At 38.8% G+C, this 24,005-nt stretch overlaps 1 protein-coding gene across 2 annotated transcripts in view; it reads right to left on the minus strand.

Moving 5' to 3' along the window:
* Positions 1-24,005, minus strand: part of tpcn1 (two pore segment channel 1) — a 104,005-nt gene that overhangs the window by 8,543 nt on the left and 71,457 nt on the right. For both annotated transcript variants that reach the window (XR_011356242.1, XM_069933183.1), the window contains exons 15-26: positions 21,934-21,990; positions 19,395-19,448; positions 16,957-17,029; positions 16,516-16,623; positions 14,743-14,814; positions 14,569-14,658; positions 12,610-12,722; positions 12,468-12,514; positions 12,288-12,356; positions 9,557-9,641; positions 5,432-5,571; positions 338-418 (exon numbers count right to left, since the gene is read on the minus strand). Coding sequence is in view for 1 of the 2 variants with exons in the window: in XM_069933183.1 (XP_069789284.1) it covers positions 338-418; positions 5,432-5,571; positions 9,557-9,641; positions 12,288-12,356; positions 12,468-12,514; positions 12,610-12,722; positions 14,569-14,658; positions 14,743-14,814; positions 16,516-16,623; positions 16,957-17,029; positions 19,395-19,448; positions 21,934-21,990 (989 nt within the window). In the remaining variant the exon portion in view is untranslated. The remainder of the gene's footprint in view (positions 1-337; positions 419-5,431; positions 5,572-9,556; positions 9,642-12,287; positions 12,357-12,467; positions 12,515-12,609; positions 12,723-14,568; positions 14,659-14,742; positions 14,815-16,515; positions 16,624-16,956; positions 17,030-19,394; positions 19,449-21,933; positions 21,991-24,005) is intronic.

Consider the following 24,005-nt stretch of genomic DNA (forward strand, 5'->3'; position numbering starts at 1 on the left):
AATGCATGCTAGTTGTCTTCATGAGAAGCAAATTGCTCATCACAAACAAATTCTAAACATTTATTCCATTAAGAGTTCCATTTTACTTATATTGTAGCTTACAATTACTAACCTGGGTATCAGTTAGACAGAATTTCCAGTTATAAAGCCATTGCTATATCACCCACCCTTATTAACTTATACACTCGCTTTGTGAATAAATTAATTCTTTACTGAAGAATGTTTCAGAATGTGGATAAAAGTTTCTTTCATCTGAAATATATTCAAACAAATCAACTGATATAAATGCATCAATGTAGGAAACAGCCAAACATAGTCAGTGTTAAGACTCTCATACCTGAATCTCCTCTTCATACATTTTAATGCTCAGGTCACTTTTAGTCCTTAATCTTCTGCCAATAAAAACCATTTTAAGTTGCTGTAATAAAATTAAATATAATTTTATGACAGTTTTAAACATCCCCTAGAAGAGGCAGTCTGAGGATATATAATGTGTAGATAAACCAACAATGAACATGGCAGTTATCCTCTTTTGAGTTGATTGAATATCACCCAACCCTCCACCCCCCCCCAACCCTCCACCCCCCCCCAACCCTCCACCCCACCCCCACCCCAATCAAAGGTATTTTGATAATTTGCTTCTCTAAGCGCACACACAAAAAATGATGAATGGATGCAAAGCAACCAATTGTGGGAATTCCTTTGCTTTCAACTTACCCTCACTTATCAGACATAGCTAAAATCCACTACATCACATGGATTACTGCAGATTCAAGTTAAAGTCGTAAAAACATAATTGGGTGAGAAATTATAATTGGGTTGTACAGGTCTTTTCCCTCTAAACCCTGCTATTAATATAATCATTATACAAATCTGAGAGTCTGGAGAGTGAAGTTAAAAAAAAAATCAATACCAAGTGAAAAGGGTATCACAGGCAAGAGGAATCCTGACTTCCACCAGTATCGACTTGTGCAAACTACCAGTATATGCTTATTGATTTTGCTTTCCCAATGGTTCACTGCAATACCTAAACTACATTGTACACATCCGATGAAATGGAACTTAACATCTTCTGACAATAATGCTCAATGCTTCCTGAATAACATGTCAAGAACCACTGGTGCAGATAAAAATAAATTATGTTACCGATGATCACGCAAGAAAATAATAAATATTATCCAAAAACAGCCATTTGTAAAAACTGCCCCCTAATGACAAGAATGTACTTAGACTAATTTTATTCATACTCAGTTTTGTGAATTGTGAGTTAATATTTCATTTTATTATATATTTTTAAAAAAACAATTAGCAGTACATGACCTGAAAGGACACAACCATTTTCAGGCTGTTAAATAATCTAATGTTCAATGATGCAAAAAAAACCCATGGATCAGGTACCCTCTCCTCAAAGAAAAATTGCTATATTTCAGGTTGCTGATCTTTTATTAAAGTTTCAGAATTGATGGAAAGAATTGTTCAGAAAGATTAACCCTATTTCTACATGGATGCTGCCTGAATTATTGAATGTTCCTAGTTTTTTCTTTGTATTTCCTCAGATTTGAACATCTGTATATTCCATGTTTAATTAAATAATAATAGTTATATTTTTGGTATAAAGTACATTGCCCCAAACTCTACTCCATCAAAGACCAAGTAGACATATATATATGTATATATGGTTGAGGATGGAGATCTTGTCGCTGAGGAGGACTTTGCCATCTGAGCTGCGCAGTGGGCTTTGAACTTGGGGTGAGGGGCCGTACACAGCCTTTAGAGCCTTGTAAAAACCCCTGAAGTCGCCAATGTCCGCGCTGAGCTGGGTTCGTTTGGCGAGGCTAGTCCACTACTCATTTTGGATCTCCCGGAGTTTGCGCTGAAGATGGCTGCATGCGCGACGGAAGGCTCGTTTCTTCTCTGGCCAGGAAGGCTATGCAAGGTGAGCCTGGTGGGCAGCTCGCTTCCTTGCCAGCAGCTCCTGGATTTCCTGGTTGTTTTCGTCGAACCAGTCCTTGTTTTTCCTGGAGGAGAAACCCAGTACCTCTTCAGTGGATTGCAGTATGGCAGTCTTCAGCTGATCCCAGAGGGTTTCAGGGGACAAGTCCGTGAGGCGGATTGCATCCTCGAGCTTTGCTTTGAGGTTTGCCTGGAAGTTTCCTCTCACTTCGTCTGACTGCAAGTTTCCAACATTGAACCTCTTTCTGGGGGCTTTACTGTTCCTGGACTTTGGCTTGAAGTGAAGGTTGAGCTTGCAGCGAACAAGCCGGTGGTCAGTGTGGCATTCCGCGCTGGGAATGACTCTGGTGTGGAGCACATCTCGTTTGTCTCTTTCTCGCACCAGGACGTAGTCCAGGAGGTGCCAGTGTTTGGATCGGGGATGCATCCAGGTAGTCTTCAGGCTGTCCCTCTGCTGAAAAAGGGTGTTTGTAATGACAAGCCGCTGTTCTGCGCAGACCTCCAACAGGAGGCGCCCATTGTCATTGCACTTGCCGACACCATGCTTGCCCAGGATTCCTAACCAGGTTTCTGAGTCTTTGCCGACGCGAGCGTTGAAGTCGCCAAGGATGACAACCTTGTCGGCTGTAGGGGTGCGTTAAATGAGGATGTGCGGATCAGTGTAGAACTTGTCCTTTTCTGCTGGTTCCGCCTGGAGGGTTGGAGCATAAACACTGATGAGGGTGATGCGACGCTTGTTTTGAAGGGGGAGTCGCATGGACGTGATCCGGCCTGTCGGGAGGTTTTCGAGTTTGGAGGCAATGGAGTTCTTGACCATGAAGCCTGCATCAGAACACTTCCAATCTCTTTTCAGTGCCAACCGCTCAGTCCAAGAATCCGCCCTGCTCCAGCTCCCTCAACAGCTCTTAAGGCTAGAGCTGGATGAGGTCCTCACCCGGGAAGAGACATATAAGGCAAGAGAACAACTGAAAAGTGGCAAAGCAACAGGTATGGATGGAATCCCCCCAGAGGTCTGGAAGGCTGGCGGCAAAACTCTGCATGCCAAACTGCATGAGTTTTTCAAGCTCTGCTGGGACCAAGGAAAGCTGCCTCAGGACCTTCGTGATGCCATCATCATCACCCTGTACAAAAATAAAGGCGAGAAATCAGACTGCTCAAACTACATGGGAATCACGCTGGTCTCCTTTGCAGGCAAAATCGTCACTAGGATTCTCCTAAATAGAATAATACCTAGTGTCGCCGAAAATGTTCTCCCAGAATCACAGTGCAGCTTTCGCGCAAACAGAGGAACTACTGACATGGTCTTTGCCCTCAGACAGTTCCAAGAAAATTGCAGAGAACAAAACAAAGGACTCTACATCACCTTTGTTGACCTCACCAAAGCCTTCGACACCATGAGTAAGAAAGGGCAAATACTAGAGCGCCTCGGATGCCCCCCAAAGTTCCTCAACATGGTTATCCAACTGCACGAAAACCAACAAAGTCGGGTCAGATACAGCAAAGAGCTCTCTGAACCCTTCTCCATTAACAATGGCGTGAAGCAAGGCTGCGTTCTCGCACCAACCCTCTTTTCAATCTTCTTCAGCATGATGCTGAAACAAGCCATGAAAGACCTCAACAATGAAGATGCTGTTTACATCCGGTACCGCACGGATGGCAGTCTCTTCAATCTGAGGCGCCTGCAAGCTCACACCAAGACACAAGAGCAACTTGTCCGTGAACTACTCTTTGCAGACGATGCCGCTTTAGTTGCCCATTCAGAGCCAGCTCTTCAGCGCTTGACGTCCTGTTTTGCGGAAACTGCCAAAATGTTTGGCCTGGAAGTCAGCCTGAAGAAATCTGAGGTCCTCCATCAGCCAGCTCCCCGCCATGACTACCAGCCCCCCCACATCTCCATCGGGCATGCAAAACTCAAAACGCTCAACCAGTTTACCTATCTCGGCTGCACCATTTCATCGGATGCAAGGATCGACAACGAGATAGACAACAAACTCGCCAAGGCAAATAGCGCCTTTGGAAGACTACTCAAAAGAGTCTGGAAAAACAACCAACTGAAAAACCTCACAAAGATAAGCGTATACAGAGCCGTTGTCATACCCACACTCCTGTTCGACTCTGAATCATGGGTCCTCTACCGACATCACCTACGGCTCCTAGAACGCTTCCACCAGCGTTGTCTCCGCTCCATCCTCAACATTCATTGGAGCAACTTCATCACCAACATCGAAGTACTCGAGATGGCAGAGACCGACAGCATCGAATCCACACTGCTGAAGATCCAACTGCGCTGGGTAGGTCACGTCTCCAGAATGGAGGACCATCGCCTTCCCAAGATCATGTTGTATGACAAGCTCTCCACTGGCCACCAAGACAGAGGTGCACATAAGAAGAGGTACAAGGACTGCCTAAAGAAATCTCTGGGTGCCTGCCACACTGACCACTGCCAGTGGGCTGATATCGCCTCAAACCATGCATCTTGGCGCCTCACAGTTCGGCGGGCAGCAACCTCCTTTGAAGAAGACCGCAGAGCCCACCTCACTGACAAAAGACAAAGGAGGAAAAACCCAACACCCAACCCCAACCCACCAATTTTCCCTTGCAACCACTGCAACCATGCCTGCCTGTCCCGCATCAGACTTGTCAGCCACAAACGAGCCTGCAGCTGACGTGGACATTACCCCTCCATTAATCTTCATCCGCGAAGCCAAGCCAAAGAAGAAAAAAAAAGAAATATACACACATATATATCAGCGTCTAAGAGGACTGGTGTATAAGATGACCCCGGAATTTCCACTTAAAATGTAGGAGTTGAGCTATACTCACTGTATTAGACCTCAAGAAATCTGGCACCTACTGCCGAGAGCTTACCTCATAGTCCTTTACCAACCATCTCAATGACCACCGAAGTGATGCTGTCACAATATTTTAAAAGCAAGTTACCCAGTAAAGGTTTTAATTTTATTTTCATATTTTAAAATAAACCATCAGTTCCATTAACAGGCCATTAAAAGCCTGTACAAAGACGACAGCAGTCAGACAGGGGCGGATGGACCCTGCGGGGGTGCGCTGAGACTTCGCTGTTCGTCAGCTGCTGCAAATGGTGACTGGTGTGTGCCATCAGCTTCATTTGCTGTGCTGTTATTTTAAGGTACAATGAAACAGATTTATAATACATTTTTATTGTTAAATATAACATTACTATCAATCCATCTTCCCAAACTAAAGTTTCAGTATAAAAATATTTAGTGGTAGGCCCGTAGGAGTTAGGCAAGTGCTTTATGCTGTTCGCCATCACCATTGGGGACAATCTAAACCACAGGATATTAAAGATTAGCTTGGTTTTGGGGTGTAATTTTTAAGGTTCAAATATGGAAGCTTCTTTATAAAGGGCAATGCCAACTTTAATTATTAGAGACAAACTTTTAACACTTAAATGAAAAAAGGTTTCAATAAGACGACATTAAGGATTAATACATACACCATTGTTTGCCATTCTGGATGACAATTTAAAAAGCCCAGCGACCTCAGAAGATGAAGAACCATTTTGTTTGTTGAATTCAATAAGTCTATCAATTTCCACTTTGTCCACCTCAATCTCAAAAACAATTCCATTTTCATCTGCAAGGATAAAAAGATCAGAAAGATTTCAACCTGTCATGTTAGTGTTTTATGGTCTATTCAAATTTCTGCTCACCTTTCCTCATTTAATGCTCTGAACAAAACCCTCTGTTTTCATTTCCATCTTATCTCGAATCTCTTCAATATATTCATATCCGCCCACTTGATTTTCAATCATTGCATAAAATTGTTTTTTGCCTCATACTTTTTAACAAGACAAGCATTTCCTGACTCCTTAATTGCCTTTGAAAAGGTTATGGTACAACAATTCTCTGAACTACTGCAGTCGCACCACTGAAAATATTTTCACAGTGTTCTGAGCAGGGAGCACCAGAAATTTCACACAATGACAACAGTGTAACTGATACATTTCCAAATCAGAATGGTGTGTAACTCACAAGTGAAAATAGTTTCCAAATTATTTGTTCTACAGCTATGATGCAGGGTTTAGGGTAGTTGTGGTGACAATCAACTGGGCTGCTTTGTTCTTGATGGTATCAAGCATTCCTGAATGTTGTAGAAATGGCACGCATCCAGTTATCCAAAGTATTTCTACCAGCGCCATCATGGGCATCAGTCTTCACTCCATTGGAGATATTCGCAAGAGGCAGTGTTTTAAGAAAGCAATCTCTATCCTCAAAGACCATGCCCTCTTCTCACTGTTGCCATCAGGAAGGAGGTACATGAATGAGCCTGAAGACGAACACCCAATGGTACAAAAAAAAAGCTGTTTCCCCTCTGCCAACAGATTTCTGATTGGACAATGAACCACAGACACTACATCACTGTTATCTTCTTCTGCATTAATTTATTTTGAAAAATGTAATTTATATAAAAATTTTGGACCCACAATGCTGCCACAAAGCACTAAATTTCATGTCACATATTCATGACAATAAATTTTGAGTCTTATTCTGATCCTCATTTATGTTTTTAAAGTTGAAAAGGCTTCAGAAAGCCAGGAGGCAAGTTAATACATTGATTTGCTCTTGCATTTATATTATTTATTAATTTACTTACTTTTGTCCTGAGAAGAATTCTGAACAATGAATGTTTTCTCTGAATACTCCCATTATATCAAGAGCACTAAAATTCTATCACGAGGTAGCGGGCACACACTTCACAGACTTACCTGACACATCGCGGGCTAGCAGTGCTGGGCATCAAAGTACAGCAAGTGGATCAGATGAAGCCCCTGCCTAAAGGCGCAGGGCGCTAATGGCTCATAGCTTTAACCTGCTGGTCTTGTGGACCAGCAGCTGTTCACTAACGAGTTCATTAACAGGCAGGGAATAAAAGGTCTGTGTATGTCTGTAATAAACAAGTTCTGAGTTGACTACCTTTGTGTGTGTGTTTGCCTTTATTTAGTAGCATCTACCATAGTAGCCGCAACAACTTCTCATTTAGAATCAGCCTCATTGTCTGATAGGACCAAGGTTGCCTGAGATCTTGATTGTACTGGGAACTACAATGACAGCAGCCGATCACCACCCATCTGTTCCCCACTCCCAACCCATGACCTCTCTGCCTCTACCTTCTTAGACTCTTCTAACAAAGCTCAACATAATTCTAAGGAATAGTAACTCAACTTAAATTTAAATTTAACTGCTGACTTAGAATATTAAAGCCTTCGGGATTCTACATCAAATTCAAAAATGTCAGTTAATCACTTTGTGTCTCATATTTACAATGTCTTTTTCTCTCTCCCCAGATCTAATCTGTCTCCTATTTAAACTGATTACATTAATATATACACACACATTAATACAATTACATATATAGATCACACACATGAAACGTTGCCCAGGAAATAAAAACACTCAGTTGTTGACTATATGGTTGAAACAAAATACAACAGCACCTAATCTCCTGAATACACCTGGCATTGTCTGATCTCGGAAGCTAAGCAGGCACAGGCCTGGTCAGTACTTGGAGGAGAGACCGCCTAGGAGGGGCACAGGACAAAGTGGCGACTCTCGGTAGACAAAAGTTGAAACATTTCGTGTATGCTACATACTAAATATAGTATTACGTGACAATAATGGAACCTTTACCCATAAAACCTCATGGTACTGAGGCAGGTCTGGTGTTACTGTCTGTTTCCCGTTGCCTGCCCCTTGCCTGTGGAGGCCTGAGCACTGAATTGGACATATCGCTGCTGTCCTGTTTCTTGCCGCCTGCTTCCTGTCTGCAAGCATCAACAGTGAGGGGCGAGACTGGTGTTCCTCTGGTGTCTCTTGCTTTCTCCTTTGTCTAACTCTATGGGCTTGTGAAGAACTTCTGTCAATGTTTGCTTTTTTGGGTCCATATTGAACTTGTTTTTATTCTGGATGTACATTGATGCAGAGCACTGCACCTAATTGGGGTATCCCAATTTTTTTTGAACTTCATATGACCATAAAGGTTAAATTCAATGTAGTCATGAGATTCAGCATGAAGTGTTACCCCAACTGATCATCCTTGGATATTTCTAGAATCCTCCATGTTGATTTGCATGGAGAACAGACAAATCTACGTACATATATACATTTCCCCATTTCCGAAAAGCTTGGGACCAGACAGCTTTGGTTATTGGGTTTTTTGGTTAATGGAACAATGGTTTTAACCAGCTCAATAGCCTCAGCAGAATACCAGTATCAACAGTTAAACAACAACAAAACAACAGCATGCTTTTTGAGCTTGAAATAATGTTTAATACGTACCAATAAACAACTTTGTCTCTGCTTACAAAATAAGATAAATACAGCAGCAAACACTAGAAATTCTCCTTGAAAGCTTTTTTTCCCCAACTACAGTATAACTCCAACTATCCAAAATCGAATTCTCCAAAACCTTCATTTATCCGAAAAATGTTTAAAAATTTGGATAAATGAGGATATCCGAAACAAATCAGAAATCCTCTTATCTGAAATTTTTTCGGAGTCGAACTGACCTCACATGTTGAAAAAAAATTCACCTGACATGAAATAAGAACAACGATTGTCCTCGTTTCAGGTAACTCCCTCCCCTTTCTCTTTCCATTTCTTCTTTACCTTCCCCTATTGACTTTTCTCTCCAACTCTCCCTCTCAAACTGCGTGCCACTGTCTCCCAGCCACAAGTGGTCCGAAGAATCCCTCGTCTTGGCGTAACAAGGAGAGCGGTCTCCTGACAGAAGCAGAACCTCTGGCTCCCAGCAGCAGCAGGGACTTCGGTGGGAAGGTATCATTGATCGGCGGCGACAGCGGCATTTTTTTTGGGTGAGAATTGCATTATTTTCATGCTTAAAAAGCCTTCCCTTGCTGTTTGTTGTTTAAACACTGTTACATGATTTGTTGTTGCTACTGCGCTGTTTTTGAAAAATGACGAGTTATCCAGAATAACATTTATCTGAACATTTCAGATAATTGGAGTTGTGCTGTACACGAGAGCTCTGTTGTTACCAAACTGGTGCCAACAGAGCATCAGAGCCCCACATGGGCAAGTCAGGTGGTGGATTTTTTTTCAACTTGTGACATCATATTTGGTTAATGGATCATTTCAGTTATCAAAACTTTGGATAAGGGGAAACATACTGTGTTTGCACACCACGCACACATACATGTGGCATCAGATCATCATCCTTTTGTTCTCTCTACCCTTCCTTCTTTCTATGTCATAATTTACAAATAGAAATACATTTTAACTTTACTCAGTTCCTATGAAAGGAAATTAATCTGAAATATTCTCTTTTTCTTCCACAGATGCTGCCTAGCTTCCTGAGAATCTTCAGGACTTTTCTTTTCAATTAAACTTTTAAATAATTAATTCTGACCTCTGGATCATTATTCTCTAATATTGTCACAATAAGATCTACTCATTAGATTTGTTTTTAGGTGACACAAAATATTAATTTATTAGCTGATCATATTTAAATTCAAAAAGGAGAAAATTAGTAAACAAAATACTATAACTCAAAGAGAAAATATGCAAAGAAATAATGGAAGTTCAAAAGAATGGATACATACCTTCTTCACCTTTATTTTTTCTACTATAGTTCATGCGAAACAGAAAGGCATCCAAAATAAAGGCAACAATAATGGTAAGCACAACCTAAATAAGAAATAAAAAAGTCACAGTTAATAGTAATGAAAATAAATCATTTCGATATTACTCAATAAAGAACAAAGAGAAGCTGGATGAACTTAGCAGGTCAGGCAGCATCCAATGAGAGAGAAGGACCAATAATGTTTCAGATCAGGATCCTTAATGAAGACTGGTGCTGCCTGACCTGAGCTCCTCCGGATTCTCTTTGTTCACTTAAGATTCCAGCATCTTCAGCTCTTGTGTTTTTCTTCATTTGGAAAAGGATCTCAGTTGACAAATCTTTCAAGGTATGATTATTTTTGGTTGAAAGTAAATATTACATTGGTGATATTAGAAAATATTAAATGTCTACATTTAACTAAGAAATTAAATTTGAAATATATTAAAATTCAAAACATATTAATGGCACCATGAATGATTTCTTATACAAATTGCATATTGATAACTGCAAGCAGAAGGTGCAAATGGAGTTCTTTGAATCAGTTTTCTCACATGATTGGAGTTTCTTTCTTTGGAATTTTCATACCTTTTTCAGACTGCCAACATCTTTCCTCTCTTCTTTTCCCCTCATTCAACATTAAAAATTACTTGCACACAAGAAGCCTTTTTACACAGAATGCATTCCCAGGAATAAACAAGGCTTGCTCTAGTCTTATATAGATAGAAATGCATTACTGACAGTACTGCTGTGCTGGGAACCTGTAGTGAGCTCGTGCTCTCTCCACTGTTGCACCAGGAACCTGGGTGCTGGAAATCTGGAATAAACCCACGCCCTCCCTGTTGGTGCATGTTGCTGTGCTGGGACCATGCCATAAATCTGTTGTCTCCTGGGTCTTGGTGTAGGGAGCATCAGTGCTGATTTGTAACAGTTTCTTTCCACTGCTGTGCACACCCCAACAGATTTTTTTTTGTCAAGGAACAGTGGAGGGATATACAGTAACCATATATCTACTTACAGCACAGAGCAGGCCAGTTCGGCCCTACTAGTCCATGCCGTAGCAAATCCTCACCCTCCTAGTCCCACTGACCACCACCCGGTCCATACACCTCTAGTCCCCTCCTATCCATGTAACGATCCAGTCTTTCCTTAAATGTAACCAATGTTCCCGCCTCCACCACGTCTGCCGGAAGCTCATTCCACATCCCCACCACCCTCTGCGTAAAGAAATTTCCCCTCATGTTCCCCTTATAATTTTCCCCCTTCAATCTTAAACCATGTCCTCTAGTTTGAATCTCCCCCTTTCTTAATTGAAAAAGCCTATCCACATTTACTCTGTCTGTCCCTTTTAAAATCTTAAACACCTCTATTAAGTCCCCCCTCAATCTTCTATGCTCCAGAGAAAAATGCCCTAGTCTGCACAACCTTTCCCTGTACTTTGGATGGAAGTAGAGGACCGAAAGAGCAACAACAAATCGGCAATCTGAAAGATGGATACCCTGGTGGCCCTGCTAGCACTAAGAATAGACCATATTTTTACTGATTATATTTTACTTTTTTTTCTAAATCTAATAAAAAAAGGGCAAGTAGGTATGGTGGGATGTTAACTCTCACGTCTTGGAGTTTGCTGATCAGTTTTGATGGGACGATGTAGTCAATAATGAGCATCCTGATGAATGCATCTTTACTATCCAGGTGTTCCAGGGGTTTAAGTAGAGCCAGTGAGATGGCATCTGCCCTAGACCTGTTGCTGCGATAGGCGAACTGAATCGTATCCATGCCACCACTCAAGACAGGGCTGATAGGCTTCATCACCAGTCTTTCAAAACACTTCATCACTGTTGATGTAAGTGCCGCTGGCCAATAGTTATTAAGGCAGGTTACTGCACTCTTCTTGGGCACCGGCACGATTGACACCTGTTTGAAACAGATGGGTACCGCACCCTGTTGGAGTGAGTTATTGAAGATACCATTGGTAAGTTGGTCAGCACAGATTTGGGCTTTGTTTTGGGCTTGTGTTTTGAAATGCATAAATAGAATCATTGTGTACGCAAACAGGCCATTTGGCCCACCATATCCAAGCTAAGAAGTGAGGATGCATTTGTACTTATCCCATATTGTAGCTGTTGGCCCTAGGTTTCAATGTTGAGGAGATTCCAAGTGCTTGTTCAGCGACAACTTACGTTGTCTGCTTCTACGATTGTACCAAGCATTGTCTATTGCAGGCAGTAACAATTTTCTGGATGAAAATGTACCTATCGGATCCCCGTGACATTCCTTATCCCTAATCAAATCTGGAATTCAGGCTTCTGAAAGTTTTTCGTTCTCAAGTACTGCTTAGTACCAATAAGCCAAGCGATTGCTTACCCAGCATCCACTTTGGAGAAAGAGGAGAGGTCAGGCAAGAATTCTAATTTCATTGAGAGTATTTGCTGGAAACACTAAACAAAACCAAATTGAGTCAGTGACACATCTACTGAACATTGATCTGAAATAAGGAAAAATAAATTTTTGAAGGAAAGATTTTGGGATAGCTTGAGAGGAAATTTTAGGCTAGTTATTTTCCTTAAGATGTACAATTTTAAGTAATTAATGAATATTGGACATCATTTTCATCATTCTTTATTAGTTACCTGCTATATAGTTTTCAATTATGAAGACATAAATTGTAATCATCATGGAAAAACAAAGCAATTATATGTTCCTCTACTTACCATTGTTACTATATAGAAAGTCATGAAATAAATACGACTCCAGTTAGAAGTCTGAGATACCACACCTTCCTGTAAAGAAAGAATTACAGCAAGTTTTCTTTACCAATTCAAGATATGCACCAAATGACATGGAATAGACTTTAATGTCAGGAATAAGTGCCTAATGGCAGGAAAACTCACCATGATTATATACCAATTGTTTACAACTGTCAACTCAAACAAAGTTACTGTTAAAAATGAAAGATAAAAATTAGTTAATTATCTTCAGAGATTTTATTGTATGTTGTCCTAATTAGAAAAATATCACCTGAATATTACTCACCAAAACTGTTCAGGATGTTATTGAAGTTATTGAGAGAGTAGTAGCCTTGTATCACTGTTCTATCGCCAACAGTCCGATTTATCCAACGATACGAATCTGCTACCATACTATTACTGCAAACAAGGTAGCGGTTATATTCTGAGCTCTAGAAGCATTCATGCACATCAACTTGAAATGAAGCACCCCAAAAATCTAATGATATTATTGTATAAATACGTTATTGAAGTATTCTAGGACAATTGTATTCTTTAATTTCTCCAGTAGATGGTGTGTTCACCTCAGTGTAGTTCCTAGGTTGTTTAAACAAAGTATCAAAATAGATGATGAAGTTTCAAAGCAGGTGCAACATTTTTAATGAATTTTAAATAATGTTTTTCATATTTGTCAATCTGAATGATTAGTCTTTCTTGTGTAATTATAGAATGTACTTCTTTTAAAAATATTATTATTTAATGAACTATGTACAGGTACATAATAATCTATTGAATGACCTCAGCCATATTATATACATAATGTACGTAAATTTTAAATTGAAAACATAGCTATAAATGTTAGTTAACTTAATCTTAACCAAAACATTAAATCTAAGATTGGATTGAATTAACAATTGACACTTTTTTCATAACATATCAAAGATAATGAAGAAGGTTTTCAAGGATTGCAGAGGGATTTGGGCTGCTTAGAAAAGTGGGCTGAAAAATGGCAGATGGAATTTAATGCTGATAAGTGTGAGGTGCTTAATTTTGGTAAGAAGAATCAGAATAGGACATATGCGGTAAATGGGAGAGCATTGAGGAATACAGAAGAGCAGAAAGATTTAGGAGTAACGGTGCATCGTTCCCTGAAGGTAGAAACTCACGTGAATAGGGTGGTGAAGAAGGCTTTTAGTATGCTGGCCTTTATCAATCATTGCATGGAATATAGGAGTTGGGAGGTGATGTTGAGATTGTATAAGACGTTGGTGCGGCCTAATTTGGAGTTCTGTGTGCAGTTCTGGTCGCCTAATTATAGGAAGGATATAAACAGAGTGGAGAGAGTGCAGAGAAGGTTTACCAGAATGTTGCCTGGGTTTAAGCATCTGGAGTATGGGGAGAGATTGGACAGATTGGGTCTTTATTCTTTGGAGCGTAGAAGGTTGAGAGGGGATTTGATAGAAGTATTTAAGATTATGAAAGGGATAGACAGAATGGATGTGGATAGACTATTTCCGTTAAGAGGAGGAAAGTTTAAAACAAGAGGACATGAGTTAAGAATTAAGGGGCAGAGGTTTAGAGGTAACATGAGGGGGAACTTCTTTACTCAGAGAGTGGTAGCTGTGTGGAATGATCTTCCGGGAGAAATAGTGGCGGCGGAGTCAATTGTATTATTTAAGAAAAGGTTGGACAGGTATATGGATGAGAAGAAGATGGAGGGTTATGGGCATTGTGCAGGGAGGTGGGATTAGAAAGGGGTGTTTGGTTCGGTGCGGACTAGAAGGGCCTAATGGCCTGTTTCCGTGCTGTAATTGTTATGTTAATAATATTGAAAAGGAATAATTCCCCCAGTAAGGGGAAGAGTAAAAAAATAAACAATAAAACCTGAGACAGAAAAATACTTCATTTTAAAATAAAGTAAGTTATAAATAAAATAGCCTTATCTTAAAAAAAAAGTACATTATAGAATGTACTTCAGAGAAAAGAGAAGTACTTTTGAAGTGCAACAGTTGCTATAGTGCAAGAAATTTCCACAGTTTAAAGGTACACATAGAGCTGTGAGATAAATAACTAGAGAATTGCTTAGTGATATTGGTTGAAGGATAAATATTGGCAAATAATTATCAAGGCCAGATTGGGTCCAATGGACAATGCTAAAACATACATTTCAGTCTGGGGAGAGAAGTTTGATTTCAGTGTTCGTCATTTTTTGAGAAAATCAGCATGTGTTACAGTTAAATGTTCTTAATGCTAAAGATTTACTTACTTGCAACAGTTACGGTAGAGAACATCACCAAAGAACTCCATTCCCACAATTGCAAATGAGTAATAGAATATCAAAAGTGTTAGCCCTAAACTGGAAGGAACAGCAAAAGTTATATTGGAAGTAGGGAAAATAATATTTTCTTAAAAATGAGCAATTATCTAAAGTTAAACATACCTGGCCATTCTTGGTAGTAATTCAAACATTGTATCCAGAACATCTCGGTATCTTCGCTTAATCTTAAATAATCTGGAGAATAGAGTCAATCATTCAGCAAAGCAGACTTAACATGTCAGACCAAGTTATTTTTGAATTTTGTGTCATATGATTTCGTATGATAATAATTTTCAGTTAATGGGGTTAATTATCAATTTTCACCTGGGCATATTGTGACAGATTATAAATATGTTTTTGGGAGATAAATTGGAGCAGGTTTTTTTTAAGTGTACGTCACATACAAACACTTCAAAACAGATCTCATTTAAAATACTGGAGCCCTGCTCAAGCAAGAGAGTCCGGCTCCACGAGCCTTTGCAAAAGCTTTGGGGAGTGCCCAAGAGACTTCAGTAATGGATTGTTGTTTTGAAAAGCAACAGATGAAAGAACTTGGAGGAGTAGGTTTGGAGCTGCAGTTTGTCTGGGAGTTCTGTTTGCTGTTCTAAGAGGGTCATGTGGTTTTGCAAGCAGAGAGAATCAAACAGGCTTTTCTCTGAGAGAGAGAGAGAAAGAGAGAGAGAGAGAGAGAGAGAGAGAGAGAGAGAGAGAGAAAATTCAGTTCCACAGTCAGCAGCAGCAGCTGGGACTGGAACAGGACAAGCTGGCAAGCTTGTGGAAAACCCCTATTTGGAAGACTGGTTGTGAGTGCTTAGTCAGCCTGGTCAAAGCCCTTGTGGCTCATGCAAGAGGAGAGGACTGGCTGCCAAATGTTTCACATGATGTAAGAGAAACAAAAAGGAACTCTGTGGTGACCTGAAAGAAAGAGGTTATCATCTGGAAAACCCTGATGAGACAAGTTTCTTTGGCAAGACACTGGCTATTTAAAAGGGATCTGTTGTGACCAGCAACAACGAATCTTTCTTCGAAAACCTACAAGAACCTTCCTGAGCGATTATCATTTACCTTTCAAGCACCAAAGCCTGGTGAACTTCATAAATGTTAAATTCTGTGCACAGTATAAGAATTGCCTGCAACCAGTAAACTTGGAGGAATGAGAAATGAGATTGGACTGTGAATCAAAGAACTTTTCTGAACTTACATGCATATTACATACATGTGCGCTGAGAATTAGAAGGGGGTTAAGTTAGGTTAGTTCAGTTATTAGTGACAAAGTAAAGTTTGATTCTGTTTTCATGTTTAAAGATAATTAAAAGCAACTTTTGTTTAAGTAACCATTTGTCTCCGTGAATATCTAACGCTGCTGGGTTCTGAGGTCCTCTGGGCTCGTAACAATATAATGTGTTTGTTAAAACTGGATCAATTACTCAATCTAAGAGCTGCTTTGATTAAGTTTTTGTTGTGAAAATGAACATTGTGTGCTTTTTTATCACAATCAGCTTTTAATGCCAGTACATTGGACTTCTTCTGGATGCTGCGAGACTGGCTGAGTTCCATAGCATTTCTGTGCTTTGACTACAATCGCAGTTTCTGCAGATTTTTGTGTTTCACTTCATGCCATTTTTAAAGTCAGGTGTCAAGTTGACAATCTACCCAGAGAAACTTAAAGTATGTGTAAAAATAATTTCACTTTCAACTGTGAAAGTACGTATATTATTCCAAGAAAATAATCTGAAAGCAAGATCAAACTAATAAAAAAAACCCTACAATGCATATTAATTTTTGAAGGAAGCACATTTTCTTGTGATCAGCCAGATTAAAAAAAAAACTAGCCATGTAAATTCGAAAATTGACTACCTGGAAGAGATCAATATGTACAAAGAAATGGTTACTAACCTTAACAATTGAAGTGGTCTCAATATTACAATAAAATAGAACGGTTCCATATCAAATGCCAAGACCACTATTCCAACAAATGCAAATATGGTGACGAGGAAGTCAAATCTAAAATTGAAAGATACATATCACTCTTTGATTAAAGTACACAAAATCACTTTATTTTAAGATAAAAATCACTTTGGAGTCATTAGCAAGGGGAAAAAAGCCTGAGAAACAAGCTGAATATGGCAACAACATTATCATCTACAGCCGAAGTTCAGAAAAGGGGATTGGGAGAATGGTGAAAATAAATGGTTTTCCACTGCTCCACTGCACTTTTGAAGTGCATTCAGATACATGACGTAAACAAAAAGTTTCTCCAATAATAAATGGAAAAAGAAGCTAGAGTTTAAACCACCATTTCAATTTTATTTATGTCAAAATTAGCACTATACTCACAGATTCCATCCAGATGTGAAATATTCAGATGGTCCCAATCCAGTAATTTTCAGCAACATTTCAACCCCATAAACTATACAAAATATAAAATTACAACTACTGTATGAAGAATATTTATTGCAATAGTGGGAATAATTTTGAATAAATTGAGGTTTAGAGAATCATTCACATTTTTCATTGTGGGACTTCTTTAGCAGGAAATACCACCACTATTAACCCATGTGCAAATACAATTACATCACTATCTTTTAGTACAGTAAAACTCCTAAAATCTGGACGGCTCGAGGATTGGGTCAGTCTGGATTTTCCGGATTCTCGGCAGTACTTTTAAAATTCAAATTTAAGAAAGAATAACGAAGAGATGAGCAGGTATAATTTATTCATGAGCAAATACAGTCTGCTTCATTTATAAAAAGAGCAATTTTAGATAAAAATAAAGTTCACACTTGACCAAAAGGTAAAACAAATATTTTTCACGACAAAAAGGACGATGGAATTATTTAAAAATGAACATGATCAAAGAACAATACAGTACACAAATGAATTTCTTTGAGATAAGGTTACCTGTATTAAGCACGGTTGTTTGTTGCTGCTATGCAGCTGTGGCACTCAAGCATGGACACAAAAGCCTGCTAAATTTAAGAAGTTTGAGAGTCTGGATTCTCGAATGGACTGAATATCTGGCATCTGGATTTTGGACTTTTACTGTCAATTAATTCACAAATTTTCATTCTAAGATTGTCTAAATTAGTTTAAAATGAAATGTTGTCATCGCTGTGGAGAACTCATTGTTGCTCGGTAAATTCCAAAGGTGATTTAAACCTCAATTTACTGATCATTTTTACAAATGCAAAAATAGCTTGTTTCCAAAAATACTGAGGAAGTAAAGCACCACAGTATAGCTCCACTATAGAGACATGAATACTTTAATGACCATAGTGCATTAAAAAAGTGTCTTATGGTATTTGTATTTTCACTTCATTACTGAGTACATCCAAGATTCCCAACTATTCTCATTGATCATAACTGTGCTACTCTTGAGGGACATTTTCATGAATAGTAGGAAGAAGTCTTTTGCATGGCAAAATTCCTCTTTTAGATACATTTTCTCAATAGAAGATATAAATTTGTTCCAGATTCCCTCCTCATGTAATGGTGAGTAAGTCATGATTTTAATCATTATCTCAGAGAAGGCACATGCTGGATGGAGCATATAAAAATAAGCCTTTGTTAAGCAAAGGTTCCATTTTATCACCTAATATTACATTTAGAATGTAACATACATGAAATTCTTTAACTTTTGTCTACCATAAGGCAGACAGAGAGACACCACTTTGCCCAGTGCCCCTCACAGAAACCTACAGCACCTGGTGTTCCTAGGCAGTCTCCTCTCCAAGTACTGACCAGTCCTGAGCCTTCTTCGCTTCTGAGATCAGACAATCTCAGCATATTCAGGTTATTAGGTGGCGTGGTTAAATTAGAAACAAAGTAAACATTTATTAACAGTTTAGCAGTACCTAAAGTAAAAATGCAAGTGGCAAAAGAATGATTAATGAAGTTAAATGCAGGAACATTACCCTTCCATTACAGAACAGCTTTGATTAGGTCAAGTACAGGAAATCATGCCCAATAAATTAATCCTAAAATGGTTTCCTGGTCTTCTTGCATTTGGATAATGGTTTATTGACAAATTACAGAGAGATCACCAGTTCAAATCCCTACTATTCATAAAATATATCAATGATCTTGATGCAATATCTCCAAGTTTCCAGACAACATAAAGCTGAGGGAGATACGTGAGCAGTAAGCGGAATGCAAAGAAGCACCAAAGTAATTTAGACATGTTGAATGAGTGGCCAAATGATTGCCAGATACATGTTATCTACTTTGTAATTAAAAAACAGAAAGTTAGACAGCATCCATAGATAGAAATAGATGGTCAACGTTTTGGGTTGGGCCACTTGAACGAAATTCATTTGAGATAGATTGTTATCTGAACAGTGGAAAATTGGGAAAAGACAATGTACAATGAGACCTAGGTGTCCTTGAACACCAGTTACTGAAAGCAAGTGTTCAGTTGAGAAAGAAAATTGTATGACAGCTTTCAATTCAGGAGGATTGGAGTACAGGAGGGAGGGAGCTTGGTATCATTGTGCAAGGCTAATTGGAGTTTAGTTTTCTAACCTGAGAAAGGATGTTTTTTCCATGGAAGGATTACCATGGTTGTGTTGAATGATGAAGCAGGGTCTCAAGAGCCAACTAGCCAATATTCTTCTCATATTTTATGTTGTCTTCCAGTGTTTTCAAACCCAATCCCTCAGCCTTAACAACAATCTTAAAAACATGCCTGAGACTAACACAATAACAAAAAAAATAAAAAGCACCACAAAAAAATGAGGATGTTGGAAGAAAGTTTTTAAGGAAGAAATTACACTTACTTGTGAGAAATACAATATAACTCCAGGGCACAATCTTAAGGAAAATAGCACCATCTACAAAAACAAAAATATAATCATTCCAAAGAAAATTATAATTTCAAACCCACAGTTATATACAAAAGAAATATTCACTCTTGAAAAAAAATTATAGACATAAAAAGAGTACAGAAACATGCAACTCACACCAACTCATCCAGTGGACACTCTTCCTTATTCATTCCTTCTTTAACCACTTGGTCATGGCTTTCTATCCTGAGGTGATTCAAATGTTCTTACAGTCTCTTTTTAATTACTGTCAGGAACCCAGCTTGAACCATTTTCTCAGTTTATTCGAGATACCTACCATTTTCTGGGTGAAGGAGGTCACCCTCATATCTCCTCTGCTCTAAATCTATGACCGCTAGTTTTATTTACCTCTGGTATGGAGGTTTCCCACAATCTACCCTCTCAATCATGTCCTTCATAACCTCCTACAGGGAGAATAGACCGAGCTTTTCCAATCTCTCCTCAAAACTGAATTTCCCAGAATTTCCTTGATGTGAACTAATTTCCAGAAAGAAATGGAGTCATTTCTCAATAGAACTTTTTACATGTAAAACTATTCATTACAAAATCATTAACACGTACTTACATTGATATCTAGGTGCCAGCTTTATGCACCAACTGGCCATTTGAAGATTGATCTGAACAGCACCAATAATAGGTTCAATGCAAAAGTCTATTTGTTCATCTCAAGACTTTTTGTTTAGTGTTCCTTTTAGGCTAACAGAAACGCACACTAATAATTAACGTCCCAATCTGTGCTGAATTAGACAGTCTCAACTCGGCAATAGTGAAGTGATATAATTGGACAATATCACTGGAACATGAGGCAAAAATAATGAGAGAGAACTATGATACGCCTCTGGACTTAAACAATCTTACAATATTTGTAATAATGACAACCACATACTAGTGAATAACTAACAACTGCAGTGTTCTTAGAAATGGAGCAGAAGGAAAAAAACCAGCACAAGAAATGGGCACAAAGAGTTACCACCTTAAGTTTATATGGTAAACTTGATTGAATATTCTGTTCAATCTTATATTATTTACGGTCAACATGAATACATCCTTAAATTCAAAACATATACAATGGGCTGGATTGAGCTGGATTCAGCCAATAGCTTGGGTTCACCATCAACATTGCCTGCTGATCAACACATACACTTCGTGTTCACGATGGACTGAATGAGCTAACTATCCACCCATCTGACACAGCAAACTCTAAGGTGACAAGGCTTCAGGGTGCATTTCTGAGGCCCTGATTCTGAAGGCTCTTGAACTACTTTTAAATGTCTCTGAAAGTCATCTATCAAGAAATGAACAATGCTAGGAAAAAAGGGCTAGATTTTCAATTTACAAATAGATTTAAGTAATTTTAAAATTTAAAAAAATAGAACATAGAACAATACAGCATGGTACAGGCTCTTGATGTTGTGTATTTCTTCCAAAAAAGTACTAAACCCTCCCTACTCCATGTGTCTGTCTAAGAGACTCTTAAATGCCACCATCCCTGGCAAGGCATTCCAAGCACCCAAAACTTACTGTGTAAAAAAACTTACCCCTGATGTCTCCCCTAAACTTCTCTCCCTTCACTTTGTACACATATCTTCTGCTGTTTGGTAATCCTGCCCTATGCTAGGAAACAGGTGTTGGCCATCCATCCTATCTATACCTCTCATACTCTATCAAATCTCCTCTCATCTTTCTACACTCCAAAGAGAAAAGTCCCAGCTCTGCTAACCTTGTTTCCCAATCCAGGCAACATCCTGGTAAATCTCCTCTGCACCATCGCTTCCACATCAGATCGGAACACAATACTCTGAGTGTGGTCTTACAAGAGATTTGTAGTACAGCTTTAAAATGAGAAGAAAAATATCCAAAGCATTGAAATAAAAAAATTCAAAAACTCATCCTTTTTTGAGGGGATGAAAACTTCACTCAAATGAAAGAGGTTATCAGTGGTAAACAAGAAGTCTGCCGATACTAGGAAATTGGAGCTATACACGAAGTGTTGGAGGAAGTTAGGAGGTCAGGCAGCATCCATGGAAAGCCAATAGGCAGTTGATGTTTCAGGCCAAAAACCATTAATCAGGAAAGGGTTATCACAGGGTCTTAGAGCTTGAGAGCAACAGGGATCACAAATGAGAAGCAATGAAAGAATCCCTCACAGAACTCCAGCTGAAGTGGAGGAAATCTTCTTCTTGTTAGGCATACCTCGAAGAAACTTTGCAGTGGAGCAGCAGAACAGGAAGAATTTTCAGCATGAAACATTAATTGTCTATTGCATTCCATGGATACTGCCTGACCTGCTGAGTTCCTCCAGCATTTTGTGTGTTGGTCCTTTTCTCTATTGGTAATCTGAAGTGGCCTAAGCCATTTATAGCTGGTAACCAAACAGTTCTTTCTGAAATTGCCAGTTCTCATTCAACTCAATTCAACCCATTAATAATTTCTGCGTAAAACAATGACAAAGCTGAGGTTGTTGCCTTGATACCTTTAATCATGAGTGTTTCTGCCAGTATCCAAATTCCATTTACAGTAATCACAACATCTGTAATGGAAAGACAAGCGTGTATTTATCAAGTATTCATATTTGTACTTTCTTCAGAAGATATATAATTAATTTAATTTAGAGATACAGCACGGTAACAGGCCTTCTGTTCCAATATCACGTGACACTCAAATACACCATACTAACCTCATACAACTTTAGAACATGGGAGGAAATTGTGCACCCAGAGGAAACCCACAAGGATCCACGTGGAGAATGCACAAACTTTTTAAAAACAGCAGTGGATTAGAATCCAGTCGCTGACATAGTAATAGCTTACCACTACGCGAACTGTCCCCCTATAATAATTCTGTGATAAAGCTTGGAGTCAGTTAAAGTTTGTAATGCCAATCAAAGTTAAGTTTTTTTAAAAAACAACGTTGCACAAAAAAATCCTTTTTTTCCCCTGTCATTGTTATGTTCTGAAGTTAACAGTATGCAGAAAAGCTTGCTCGTTTTTCATTTACATTAATTTTATGTTCCACTTCAGTTAGATGCGTTTCCTGCACAAATGCTATATCTATTTTTTTCTTTTTTCAGTAAATTTAATAGCCTCTTCCTTTTAATTTGGTTATGTATTCCATTAATATTTATAGTCATATAGTTCAACATGGCCATCTCATACTCTGTTTACACCTCATTTCCACTTCCTCACTACCACCTTTCCCCTTTTCCCCATTTTCATCTCTCAGTTTTCCCTTTTTGAAGTCAAATGTATGATAACACTTCTAAAACATAAAATACTTCAACCACTCCCACATCTAAAATTCCCTTAACCCCAAGTGTTCCACCCCCCCCCCTCTGAGTTGCCCCTTGTCGGGCAACCACAACTCCCCTCTCCATTTGGATTGCGAACCTGCTTGCGTCAACTGATTTTGCAGTGATTGTTATTCTCTCCCACCCAACCTCCTCCAGAAAAGTCTTTTATCTTCACATTTAACAAAGCTCACCCTCTTTTTTTTCCTCCCCCTTATTTCCCTTTTCTTTCCCTTCTTTAGTTCTTACTTATACATTATTTTTACATCTTTATATGTATTTTATCATCGTTCTTCATTCTTGTTACATCTCTTCATCTCTCCTTCTTACCTGCAGGCATTCTGCAAATTCTCATGCTTTCTCCGGATCCAAGAACAGTCTGTTTTGCTCTCGCGGGATAAATATTTTAAGCACAGCTGGATATCTTAACATAAATTTATAGCCTTTTTTCCATAGGATCGATTTTGTTGTGTTAAACTCCTTCCTCTTCTTTAGGAGTTCAAAACTTATGTCTGGGTAAAAAAATATTTTTTGACCCTTGTATTCCAATGTTTTTTTGTCTTCTCTAATTTTCTTCCTTGCCCTCTCCAGTATATTTTCTCGTCGTGTATCTCAGAAACTTTACTAAAATAGATCTTAGTTTTTGCTGTGTCTGTGGTTTCGGAGCTAGTGCCCTTTCTATTTCTATTCCTTCCTTTACTTCTGGCATTCCCAGAACCTTTGGGATCCATTCTTTTATAAATTCTTTCATATTTGTGCCTTCTTCATCTTCCTTTAGGCCCACTATCTTTATACTGTTTCGCCTACTATAGTTTTCCATTATATCCATCTTCTGAGTGAACAACTCTTGTGACTCTTTAACTTTTTTATCACTTTCTTCCAATTTTTTCTTAAGTCATTCACTTCCATTTTACAGCCATTTCTTGTTCGTCCACATTTTCTAATCTTTTCCCTATTTCTGTCATGACTAGCTTTATTCTACTCACTTTTTCTTCTGTACTTTTCATTTCACTAAATTCTAATGTCAACCATTCTTTTAATGCTCTCCTTTGTTCTTGAAATTTTTAAAAATCTATATACTGTCCATCTATTTTACCTTCTATTCCTCTGTGCAAAGCTTGGTCTTCTTCTTCTTCTCTTCTGCGTCTGCACCTGTGTTTGTGTCTTCTACTTCTCTTCCTTGTATCTGTGTCTCTTCTGACTTTCTTGTTGAGCTGCTTGCCTCAGTTTGCTGGGTGTTTTTTTGCATAGCTTCTTGC

The sequence above is a fragment of the Narcine bancroftii genome, chromosome 4 (assembly GCF_036971445.1).
Source record: "Narcine bancroftii isolate sNarBan1 chromosome 4, sNarBan1.hap1, whole genome shotgun sequence".
NCBI classification, from domain to species: Eukaryota; Metazoa; Chordata; class Chondrichthyes; order Torpediniformes; family Narcinidae; genus Narcine; species Narcine bancroftii.